The following is a 12424-nucleotide window of genomic DNA, read 5'->3' as shown; positions in this document are numbered from 1 at the left end:
CTTACTATAATGAGAAATGAACAAAATTTGAATTCTTTACTTTGGCTAATTTTTTTTAACGATCGTGACTGATGATTGGTGTAATTCCCAGAGTAGTTCCGCATAATAGCGATGTCTCTGGAGAGTACATTGTGGGCATCGGAACAACATATGCCCAATTGTTTCCTCAACCTGGCAATGATCACAAACACCCGTATCATGTAAATGAAATCTGTTTAAATAAGAATTCGTTTGAATGTGCCCGGTCCTCAATCTGTTGCATAGGATTTCTGCTCGCATGGAAGAAAGACTAACAAGGTGAGAATTAGAAACACTGTTATTAAAATTATAAAAATATCTCCCTTTAGTGGAGGTGTCTCGTTCTTTCCGTCAAATTGAAATAAAATTCCGCTTAAATTTATTACATTGCTTCTGAAACAGACGCAGACACATGTTGAACAATATGTAAATAAGACAGCGCTTGTTTCGCTAGCTTGACCGCCCAATTCATTACCTGCAATACTAGACTGACCTGGGACCCACTGAAAACAGATTTCCACACCTTGGTAGAATAGAGAGGTACATAAATGAAGTATATTAAAAATTTTTGGAGACCCTTTCCTTGGCGTAAAATTCTGTAAAGCAAGTATCGAATCCGTTAAGATAACGGCTTTTGCTGGCTTAAAATCGGCTAAAAAATGCAGCGCACACAGAATCCCAGTCAATTCAGCAGTAAATAACGATACTGCATCCGAAAGTCTAAACGCGTTACTATGGTGAATTTCTGGGACACAAAATGCACAGCCGGTTTTTTCAGTATCCGGGCACTTTGAGGCATCTGTAAAAACCTGTAGATAATGGCTCCACGTTCTGGCTATATAAACCCTAGAGAAAAGGGAAATAAACTCTGAGTTATCTGACTTTTTCACTTCTCTGTGTAGCGCTTGTGAAATGTTCGGTAGACGTAACTTCCATGGAGGAAACGCAGGGATAATATTGTACCAGATTTGAATGCCGGCGATCTGCATTGTGTCGCACAAACATTTCACTCGTACGCCAAAGGGCTATCTTTTTCTGCTTGTACCTTCAAACAGAATATAATAATAGGATGGTCTGAAAATGTCAGTCGCTGAGTTCCCATGTGAAGCCATCAACTTCACTCCAAATGGCAGAGATAGAAACTGTCTTCGAACAAAAAAGAGGCAATTCATTACATATATGTTGAAGTATATTTAAGGGAGTTGTTTTAAGCGTACCTGTTGCAATATGGAGCGCTGAACATTTAATACTGTCAAGCTTAGCTTTAACTGAAGCACAGGCAGAATCGTAGGCTTCACATCCATAATCTAACCGTGGACGAATAAGCGCTCGATACATTAACAAATGACAATAAGTGTCAGCGCCCCAACATTTCGCAGATACAGCTCTCATCAGATTGAGAGCTTTCTGACATTTTGCTATAATGGGATTTTCATGAGCATTCCAAGTAAGTTTAGAGTCAAACAAAACACGCAAATAACGAAATAATTGTACAATCTTAACCTCACCACCATTCAGATATACCGACATGGAAGGTAGTAACTCCGCTGTTGAAAACTTGAACCCCCACGCTTTACTCCAGGCTGAGATATCATCTAAACCTTCTTGTGTGTACTTTCTAGTAAGCAGAAGATTTCTTGTACCATACCATATGACTTTATCGTCTGCTAATAGCGAACGGCTTAAATTAGGATTCAACCCTTCAGGGAGGTCATTTATGGCAATGTTGAAGAGAGTTGGCGATATTACGCTTCCCTGGCGCACCCCGTTTTCAACAAGAACAGGGTGGGAATAGGTTTTGCCAATACGTACCTGAATTAGCCGGTCAGACACAAAACTTTGAACCCAACCAAATAAGTTACCACCAATACCAAGGTCTTTCATCCTCATCTACAGGGCGTGTTTCCATGGCATATCATAAGCTCTCTCGATGTCAAAGAAAACTGTAAAGAGGGACTCTTTGTTGACCACAGACCTAAGAATGGTTGACTCAAGTGTTACAGTATGATCGGTGGTGTTTCTGTTAGCTCAAAATCCGCTTTGGGTGGGCAAATAAATGTTGTTTTTAGTCAGAAACCAAACCAACCTAGAATTCACCATATGTAGTCTCCATGATTTTACAAAGAAAAGACGTCAGTGCAGTTGGTCGGTATGATTACGGAAGCGATGCGTTTTTTCCAGGTTTGGCAAATGAGACTACTGTTGCCCTCTAACATGCTAAGGGGGTGGGGGGGGATACATTTTAACCCACACAGAATTGTACAGAACTAAACGAAACGTTTAAACATTTTTCTGGCAAGTTCTTAATCATTCAGTAACTTGCCTTCTCCGGGAGAACAGTCCTTCTTAGCTGAAAGAGCTTGTTTTAACTCAGGGAGTGAAAACTCTTCATTTATTGCCAAATCATCCAATAATACATTCTCCAAAGAATTGGAGTTTTTGCCATGTTTTCCTTGTGTTCCAGAAATTCCGGATGGTAGTAATCTGAACTTGATACATATGCAAAGTTATCTGCTAAAACATTGCATTTTTCTTTATCTGTAACGGAGCATGTCGTATCAGTACTCAGTATAGGAATAGTTGAGTGCTTACGATTTCCGCTGACTGCTTTCACCTGGGACCACACGGTCTTACGAGAAGTGCGATTTGTGAGATTTGAGAAATATTTACGCCAATGGGCTTTCTGTGTTTGCTTAATAACACACTGTGCAACAGCCTTGCAGCGTTTATGTTCAATGGTATCTTCATAGAGACGCGAAAGACATGCCCTATTCTTTGTCCGTTTCCTGTCCCTTATAGCTGAGCTGCATTCCTCATTCCACCATGGGACTGGTGTCTTTCCTAGACTAGGCTTCGACTGAGGAATAGATTTCTCAGCTGCAAAGTTGATGGCATCAGCGTTTGAATTAAAAGTATCAATATAATTGAAAAAAATTCAGAAAAGCTCGTCTCCCATTCCTTACGATATTTGTACCAGTCTGCCTTCTTCAATTTCCATTTAGGGAGACCTACTCCAGAGCTGCAATGCGGTAACAAACCAAGGTTAATCATTATCGGATAATGATCGCTCTGGCAAAGGGAGACATTGTCAACGTTCCAAGTGAAGGCAGGACATAGATCTGCAGTACAGATGGTAAGATCAAGTGCCGATACTTTGCCAGTACGGATATCGAGCCTAGTACCGGAGCCATCATTTCGGAGAACTTTTTTCATCTATTATTTATTTTCATCTATAAACACAGCAACTGTACGATCATTAATATCTGTGTTGTCACTTCCCCATAGTTCGTTATAAGCGTTAAAATCTCTGCATAATATTACAGAAGACACAAGTACTTTGCTCAGGTCACTTGGTTCAGTCCTATTGCAGGGATTGTAAAGATTTACAATGTTCACAAAACGTTCATCACACCATGCAGTTTTGTAACACTGACATTCAGTTGACTGCAGATAAGGCAGCACAGCTTTTATCATTATGGTAAACTCCATGAAGAATAATTAAATTTCCTTTGTGTTCAAGCAATAACGAGACAGCTGACGACTGACCACTCGTGACGTCATGAAAGAACATTGTTGCTTTCCATTTGTTCGTGGGTTTCATTGATAAAGTTGTAAAATCACCTACTTTAGACGAACAAACGCGCCCTTATGACAGATATAGGCCTAGTCGCTTGTACATCATGTTATCAGATCAAATATTTTGCATTTTTGATTTAACTTAATTATAAAGATTGATTATAACTTTTTTCAGTTCCTTCAGGTATGAACAAAAAATGCTCTTAGCATCTTTTTCACACAATTACATTGCACATCTTTGTACACCGAGTGGAGAAGTACTAATCAATAGTGCACCTAAGTATTTGTACTTAACGTTAAATTTGAGGCGATTGTAAATATTTAGAACTGTATATTTACACCCGATAGTAATTTCCGATTGCAAATAACAACTATCGTAGCTTACAATCCCTTCGTGCAAGGGGGCGCCGATTGTTAGCTAAGGCTACGATTGTGACCATAGTGATTTACAATTTCATAAACCTCTCCGTATAAATTAGCGTAAATTTCTCCGTACTTTTCTCCGTAAAAGCAGGTCCATTTTTGGATGTCGTTATGGATAGACGTGTTACGACAATCAGAAATGAGTGAGTGCTTATGCAGGCGGGTAGATCCCGCCGCTGCATGCGCAAGGCGCTTGTATGCCAGAGGTACGCCGGCTTACTTTCATTGTCACCTGTTGGGATATTCATTTCAAATCATTACTTTTGTAATTACTTTTGCCCAGCTGGTTTTGATGAAGTTTAATGTGATAGCGTTGGAAATTCAGTGAGTTTTTGTAGTGCAGCCGATAGATAACATACTCGGGTGTGACGTCAGGCGGGAAGAAAATGGCGGTCCGAAGTTGACAACACGAATTGATGACCAAGAGGTTAGAAATACTCAGATATGGAGGAGTATAAGGTATTATTTACAACTGGATTAGGTAAAACAGATCGTTGAGGTAAGTTACTGCTTGTATCCGTGTATTTTATGAACTGACACATGTTTATTTCCTCAGGGTACACCGGTTACGCAAGACTTCAGTTGGAAAACGAAAAGGTTTTCAAGGAGTCGTGCAATGACATATCAGATTTTATCTTTATGATTGCACTCTGCTTGTTAACCATGCAAATATTCTACTCTACAAATACCAGTGTACCGCATAGTGTTTAGTTGATGTGGTTTCATTTTTTTTGGGGGGGGGGGGCACAAGAAATTGCTTTACATTGCCTTGTGACATGATAATAAATCAGCTGATTAACTGGTTGCTATGAATTATGGGAAATTGACATTGACAGCTGTCGTTTGTTACTTCAGTCATCATGGCATTGAATGTTGTAAAGGAGGCAAAGAAGCCTAATTGGGAGTCCAGGGCGACCAAGGCCTTGGTCATGGCCCTTGAGGATCATGACCACCTTATTAAGGCAAAGTTTGGTAAACATGTGACCAAATCTGAGAAGAACAGGGCTTGGAATGAGATATACCAAAGGTACCTTAAGCCCAAGTATTAATGCTGCAATGGGCTGTTTCAGTGTTTTGAAGTTCCCCTAGCTTAATCTGTGTTCATTCAGAATCTTCAAACATATCAGTACCTTGGTGCTGCCATTCCTAATTTTGACCTAAAAGTGGATTTATGAGGGCAAAAATAGGCTGAAAAAAGGGAGTAAATAATTATGATATCACATTCTTAGTGTGCTTTGGAATTGAAAAGGATTGTCTGTCCTCTTGTGGCCTTTTAAACTGAAGGCTACTCACATCCACACAGTGTCATGTGAAAACAACATTAAAATTAAAATATTCTAAGAGATACAAGATTGTTTTAAAAATGTTGTTTTTACATCTGGCATGGTATTTCCTGCCCTGGCAGAAGTAAAAACTATCTACAATACATATCTGTTATTATTTCTAAACTAAGAACTTCTGATATCGATGTTTTGGTTAAGTGAATTGATAAATCAGGATTCACCTTTGGAAACTGTGTTTTCATTTTAATTCACATACTTATATCTTCATAGTACATATGTGAATACGGCTTCCTCTCTGGCCGTCCTTGCAAAGGTCTGTCAGCATCCTGTGGATGGTCATGGGTTTCCCCTGGGCTAAGCCTGGCTTCCTCCCACCTTAACGCTGGTTGCCATCGTATGGGGGTAATATCCTTGAGTACCGTTTAAAACAGCAATCAAATAAATAAATAAATGAACATTTGTGAATACTATTTCAGTTTGTCCTTTTCTTTGATTTACCTAGTTTTGGTGACAAGTACAATCAAATCTGGATATTATGTTTCTATTTAGAATGCATTGTGCAATATTATTGTTTCATAGAGTGAACAGTGTGGCGAAAGTTGAGAGGACAGTGGAGGAAATTGAGAAAAAGTGGAGTGACCTGTCAAGTCAGGTTAAGCACAAAGAGGCTAGGAGGAGGGCGGATGCCAGAAAGACTGGAGGAGGGGCTCCCATGGAGGAGTCATCTGATACGGAATTAAAGGTGTCACACAAACTCCGAGATTCGTAATAAATAAATCCCTGTTGTCACTATAATAGTGTCAAACTAAAAGTTTTTACACAGCAAAGGCCTTGTTACTCTTGTCAGTGAGGGCTTTCTGGTGATTTCCTTCAGGGTATGCATATTTTTCTCCCCTACAGACTTCAGCACTATTTTAGCTTAATACTCCTTTAATGATTATGACATATTAAACAATTTAGTACAGATAAATGCATGTTAGTAAAATGCATATATGTATTCAAGCTGTTTTAGGCTTAAACAAAAACATTTGACAGCTCCTAAAATATATTTTCCATGTGTCTCAAAGGAAAGTTACAATGAAATTTTATTGGTTTCATTTGCAGATAATAGCTTTACTGGGTGACACTGCAATAGAGGAGGTGTCTCAGGGAGTTGACACTTTACAAGGTAGTTTAGATAACGGTATAATATTGTCCATTACTGTCAGTGTGGCCCTGGCAAAAATATTAAGTGGTTGATATCGCTAGTGTGGCTGCTTGTACCGTCTCTTTAATTTTTCGCAGAAGGCCACTTGACTTGTCTTCCATCACTATGATATACCAATAATTTACTGTAAGTTTCAGTATGGAAAAGTTATGGAAAAAATGAAAATTTTGCCAAAGATGGGTGCTTTACCTAGACACTCCAGTTTGCTTCACCCATAAAACTAATCGGCATCATATAAGTAAAAAATTCCTGAGTATGGCATGAAATAATATGGAAGTAATAAATGAAATAAGCATGTGGCGTGGTTAGGTATCAATCACAGTGTTTTGGGCTGGTCAAGTTAGTGTCTCTCTAACTCACACATAGGGAAGTCTTTGTTACAATCAGTGTTCAGATGCTTTTCCATATGAACTGTCTGCCATTAGAATGCTGATGAATGGACTAAAACAAGTTTAGTTGAACAAATGCAAATGACTTGCCAAAGGTTTATTTGTAGATGACTTGTGAAGATGAACCTGCCATGGGTGAAGGCCCCCCATACAACACCATCTGAACCAGGTACATTGTCATTATATATAAGTATATTCACAATATTGGTTCAAAAATGTGCTAATGTTATGTACAGTACACTGATATGTTTACAAATCCTCCATCAGACCGCTTATTTGCATTACAGATTTTGTTATTCTACTCAGTTTATACAAAGTTAATGACCAGTTTCGCTGGGCAAACAATTACAGTCGATAAAATAAAGAGATGTCAGGTACACAATTAAGCGAGAAATCCACTTTCTACTCTTAATCAACATAGCTCCTGTACTAGACACATTTGATTTGCAACGGATTCCTGTTTTTGAAATATGCCTACAGAACCATCAACCTCCCCCCATGCCTTTGAAGATTATGCTATCCAGCCTAGTGAAACGCCATCTGCTGTGCAAGGTAATGACTATTGCAACGATTCTATAAAATAACTCACATATACACACATGAAGGTGATAGTAATACTGTTATTTTCATAACAAAATGCTACCAGACAAAAAAACAAAAAAAGAATGACTGTGTCACTAGATTTTTAATGAGCATACGTTTAGAACACCTGTCACCCTATGCTGTGAGTTCTTGGGTTGAGACCTTGATGCCTTATTCACAAGGTCCAGAAAAATTCTAGTACAAGACAAGCAATGTAAATGTTATCCAAAGCCTGGCAGACTTGGATGTGGAACCCCAAAATGCAAACGGTAATGTCAATTGTCTGTCCACTGTTTGGTGCTGTCCTGATCATTTGAAGTGTTGTCTGGAAAACAAAGGTGCATGGAGAGTGATTCCATTTGAACTGTTTGGTTTTGCCTATTTGGTTAAGATGTTATCTGTTTTTAATACTCAGGAATATCTATGATAAGCTTCATTTCTTGGATTTTAGTAGTTCCTTGACTGATTACTTAATCAGTGAATGGCAGATCACGGGACATACATTAATCTTTTTGTTTCCCAGTGTAACTTTTACCAGCGTATCATATACTAACATTACTGATTCGTAGCTAAAGCAGCATTGTACAGATTTTGCATGATTTTTTGTTATGTTAATAGTTCTGCGAAACAAGCTGAATGTTCCCACAGCAAAAAAAGTTCCACCTACACAGATGGACAGGCTGGAAGAACTCGAGAAACAAAGGCTGGCGGTCGAGAGGGAAAGGCTTCAGATCGAGAAGGCACGTTTCACTCTGGAGCAACACAGGTTTAACTTTGCTGTTGCCCAGAGTGGAATTAGCGAATGGCCAGATTTGACCACTATTTTGCTTCAACAGATCCACACCAACTGATATGTTACTCTCATTTATTTATTTGATCGGTGTTTTAAGCCGTACTCAAGAATGTTTCACTTATACGACAGCGGCCAGCATTATGGTGGGAGGAAACTAGGCATAGCCTGGGGAAAACCTACAACCATCCGCAGGTTACTGTAAATGACTTAATGCAGAAGGGCGGGGAAGTATTGGAAAGTTTGTGTGAAAAGATTATGGTTTGAAGATTTGAAAATGGTGAACAATTTTTTTGTTAGATTTACGTAGAGGTAACAAAATTTAATGGAAGGTCATAACACACTTAATCGCAAATAATAAATACCTTCATGTGAAAGGGGAGGTAACTGTGAAAATAATTTTGATAAATCAGAAAGCAAGACTTTAAAACCCGATTCAAACCGTACTCTTTTTACAACAATTTACATTGTATTTCCTCGGTCTTCTCTTTTAAAATTTTATCCAAAAAAAATTATATTTTTAGAGACAAACGAATGTCATAAAATATTATTTTTGTACTAAGACGTCTATATATGTACTGTATGTGTGCACTTTCATGCTACATGCACACTGATGGCTAACAGGGATATTAAAAGTCTGCTGCCTGACAATGTTTGACGTTCTGATTATGTAACATGTCTTCTTTATTCTCTGTGATGTGTAGTATTGTGACAAAATGCTAAAGTGCAAAATGATACATACTTGAAGGTGAGAAGATGAAAACTGGTGAGTGCAAAGGCTATATGTGCATTATATGTGTATTAGACAGTATTAGTTGTTCTGGACTATCGGTACAAACTCTGCAGTACCCTGCAACTGCTGTACACTGATGCAAAAGCTGAAAATTGCGTATGAAACAGCTTGAAAGCCTTAAAACTGCACGCAGTACTAGTTCATATATAAGACTAACAATGGTGTTAGGGCACTTTCTTGGTACGTTTGGCCCTCAGCATAAGGCTGTGAATAAGTACTGGTCAGCGAGGTGTTTGTGTAATCGAACTATGTAGGACATCATGCATAGTAACTTCGACATGGCTTTCCAGTCAGGCTGCAGCTCTGTTGTGGGCGGAGTTTTAAGTGAAATACTATATTTATCTAAACAGCAAAAATTCCAACTTGTAGTACAGGTTACTAGCTAAATCAGAACCTAACAAGTTCATCTCTGGCTCGTGCCCCATCTGCAAGCAGGGTAACACCTGTGGTATGGTCATCATCATCATCCCCTTCTTCCGCATCGTCCGGATCTATCTCGGGGTTAGGTAGCTGGTTGTTGATGCACAGGTTGTGTAGCTTAAAGACAGCTACAACAACCTGTGCACTCACTTCTGGCGAATGCATCAGGAACCCGCCAGATTTGTGGTGAATACATCTGAATGACAGACAGATGGAGTACCTCTCAAAATTTAATGAAACGGTCAGGGAATGAAAAGTACTCTCGCAACTAATGAACGGCCAATTTCAATATATATATAGCAGGAAGTTTTATAATGGTGGTTTATTTATTTGATTAAAGTGCTTTGTGTCACTTATGACCGGTTTACTCTTGCATGCTGAAAACGGGAGTGCACAGTGTAAACCAGTGGAACCATGGCTGAACCAACATCAAGATTAATGGTGTTAAAGACGGTCCATTGTGTAGACCTATATCTATATATGTAAGAAATGTGTTATGGGCAGAAGCTTTATATAATCTGTGAAAATCATGATAAAGCAGACGTTATTCGTACCTAAACCTCGACTCAGCTACTCCAAAAGCCCTCTCAATTGTGCACCTTGTAGTTTTGTGGCTCTTGTTGTACTTGGCCTGTGCATCATTATGTGTCTGTATGAAGGGTACCATTAACCATGGTTTCAGAGGATAACCACTGTCCCCAAGGATAATGGTACCATCAAATTCACCATTCTGGTACTTCCTCCAAATGCCGCTTTGCTTCAGTATGAAACTGCCATGTGCTGACCCTGGATACCTAGATACTACACTGGTGAATCTGCAGGAAGTAACAAGAAAGCATGCAGGGCCACAATCAATTTTAATCTGGAGATTCTGAGAATACTGTTATCCCATGCATGCTATTAATCTATGCAAAACTTATGCACGAACCAAACTAGTTTTCGAACTTGAAAGGCTATGAGGTGCTACAAAATGTATCTGTACTAATTTGATCAAAACTGGACAGTGTCTGAAACAGTTAATTGTAGCCCTAAAACCATCCATCACTTAGAACACAGGAAATCACTAAAAATGTTGAAATTCAGCATGCACGTATTTGACAGCTTTCTGTAATCAATCCACTTAATATTTTTAAAAAGTGATGCTGCACACAAAAATTTTTCAAATTGGAACAGTATGACGTCACACAACATTTGCTGTAATATTTAAAGGTTTTAAAATTTAAAAACTTAATATCTCCCGAATGATTGAATACTGCTTTGTACAAGAAAAGGCTCAATAGTCTAATAACTATGTGATTTATGCAGGTGTTCGCTCTGGGATAGCCATTAAAGTTATTCCCCTTGAAATTTTGACCTAGTTGTAGAAGGCGTTGATGTCGGCGAATGACCTAATACCCACCTAAGTCTCGCATCTGTTGTGGCCTGCACGTTGAGTGAATGGTAGTTCCTGCGACACATAAACACATGTTCATCTTTTGTTGGGGACTTTATGGCAATTTGCGTGCCATCTATGCAACTGACTACGTGTGGGAAATTTGCAATCTCGTAGAAGGCCTGCTGGGCCTCTGCAATTTCCCTCGGATTTGAGGGAAATGAAATTGAAAGGGGATATGTATTTAAATTAACGATGGCGGTAGTGACACTTCTGACTATTCTGGACGTGCTTGGAACACTTATCCCATGAAGATCGCTCACTAAACCCTGAGGCATAGTATCTCAGAGCTGTGAGGACTTGCAGGACGACATGAATTGCATCGTTCCGGTTAGTAGGTCTCTCCAAAGCCGGTGTTAAGAAGTCCACAACTTGCAAAATTGACCGCCTGTCAAGTCTATACCGAGCGACGACATCGCCGTCATTTAAAACATCCAGAGGGTGAGTACGATCACGAAAAACACGCCCTCTTCGAATGGTTCGTCTTTCAGCGAGGCCGGCCAAGAGAACATTCGCCTTGTTGAATTTACGCCAAAACGCACGTTTATTAGGCTTTACGGTAGCCCAGAAGGTGCCGTAGTTTTACACGGAAATTTACGCATAATGGATACGTAAGAATTTTTAGGAAAACGGACGCTGGTGTAAATTTTTCCGTACCGGTACGCAAAATTTACGGTGTAAATTTTGCGTACGCAGCTTTATGAAATTGGCCCCAGTACTGTCGGTATGAGATTACGTACGCTTTGTGAAATAGCTCCCAGTTACCAAAGAAATAAATAAGTATTTTATATAACAATGTAACGTGTACATGAAAAGCAGTCATCACTTCTACGTGGTATTCAGGAAAGACAGCATATGTTCTGGACTTGACATCTAATGGGGACCTGTCGAACGACCGACAGCAAGACCGTGTCATCATTTTATTGACGTCAAATATTCCTTTATCATTTCATCATGATGACGTCACACTAAAAACAGTACGACATTACAGTAGAAAATGACAGATTGTAACCGTCTACAGTTTACGCTACAATCCATTCTTAACGTAACGATGGTTCAAGGTCCAGCTTCACATTACTGCCGCCCCAAGGGATTAAAAATGTGCTGCCTCCCCCATTTAGGTTTCAAACTCATAGTCCGTGGATAACTTCTAGATCGAATGCAAATATAGGTATCTTAGTCACGCTGTGATTGCAACTGTTCATAAAAGCATCATAAACATGAATGCTTATAAAGCCCTTAAAGCATCGGGTTAAGCGAAATTGGATAGATCCGTGACTTAGCTCGCCAGAGGTCCTGAACGCTCTGTACATATTTGCCAAGAAGAGTATTATGCTAGCTGTAGAATTTAAGAGAGTGAATATATACGTCGAAACAGACATTCGTATTCCAGCCGTGAACCAAAAAGGGTACTGTAGGCCAATAATCGCAAGAACCAATTCGCAAAACAACGTGTAAGACAAACTAACAAAGAATTTAAAAAGGGCTTAAAGTATGAATTAATCCGGAAC

General features: G+C 39.2%; 2 protein-coding genes across 2 annotated transcripts; one reads left to right on the top strand and one right to left on the bottom strand.

Moving 5' to 3' along the window:
* The first annotated feature begins 4252 nt into the window (after positions 1 to 4252).
* LOC135464169 (nuclear apoptosis-inducing factor 1-like) lies at positions 4253 to 6075 on the top strand. Its single transcript, XM_064741669.1, has 2 exons — positions 4253 to 5044; positions 5880 to 6075. The coding sequence occupies exons 1-2, from the start codon at positions 4878 to 4880 to the stop codon at positions 6067 to 6069; spliced, it is 357 nt and encodes a 118-aa protein (XP_064597739.1). The 5' UTR covers positions 4253 to 4877; the 3' UTR covers positions 6070 to 6075.
* A 3373-nt stretch (positions 6076 to 9448) lies between these two features.
* On the bottom strand, positions 9449 to 11191 carry LOC135463419 (putative nuclease HARBI1). The gene is made up of 3 exons (XM_064740678.1): positions 10881 to 11191; positions 10036 to 10296; positions 9449 to 9677 (listed from the first exon to the last, which is right to left on the bottom strand). Exons 1-3 carry the CDS (start codon positions 11189 to 11191, stop codon positions 9449 to 9451), a joined length of 801 nt encoding a protein of 266 aa, XP_064596748.1.
* Between the last annotated feature and the right edge of the window lie 1233 nt (positions 11192 to 12424).

Source organism: Liolophura sinensis, chromosome 3 (genome assembly GCF_032854445.1).
Source record: "Liolophura sinensis isolate JHLJ2023 chromosome 3, CUHK_Ljap_v2, whole genome shotgun sequence".
Classification (NCBI taxonomy): Eukaryota; Metazoa; Mollusca; class Polyplacophora; order Chitonida; family Chitonidae; genus Liolophura; species Liolophura sinensis.
This window is presented reverse-complemented; position numbering and strand designations above follow the sequence as displayed.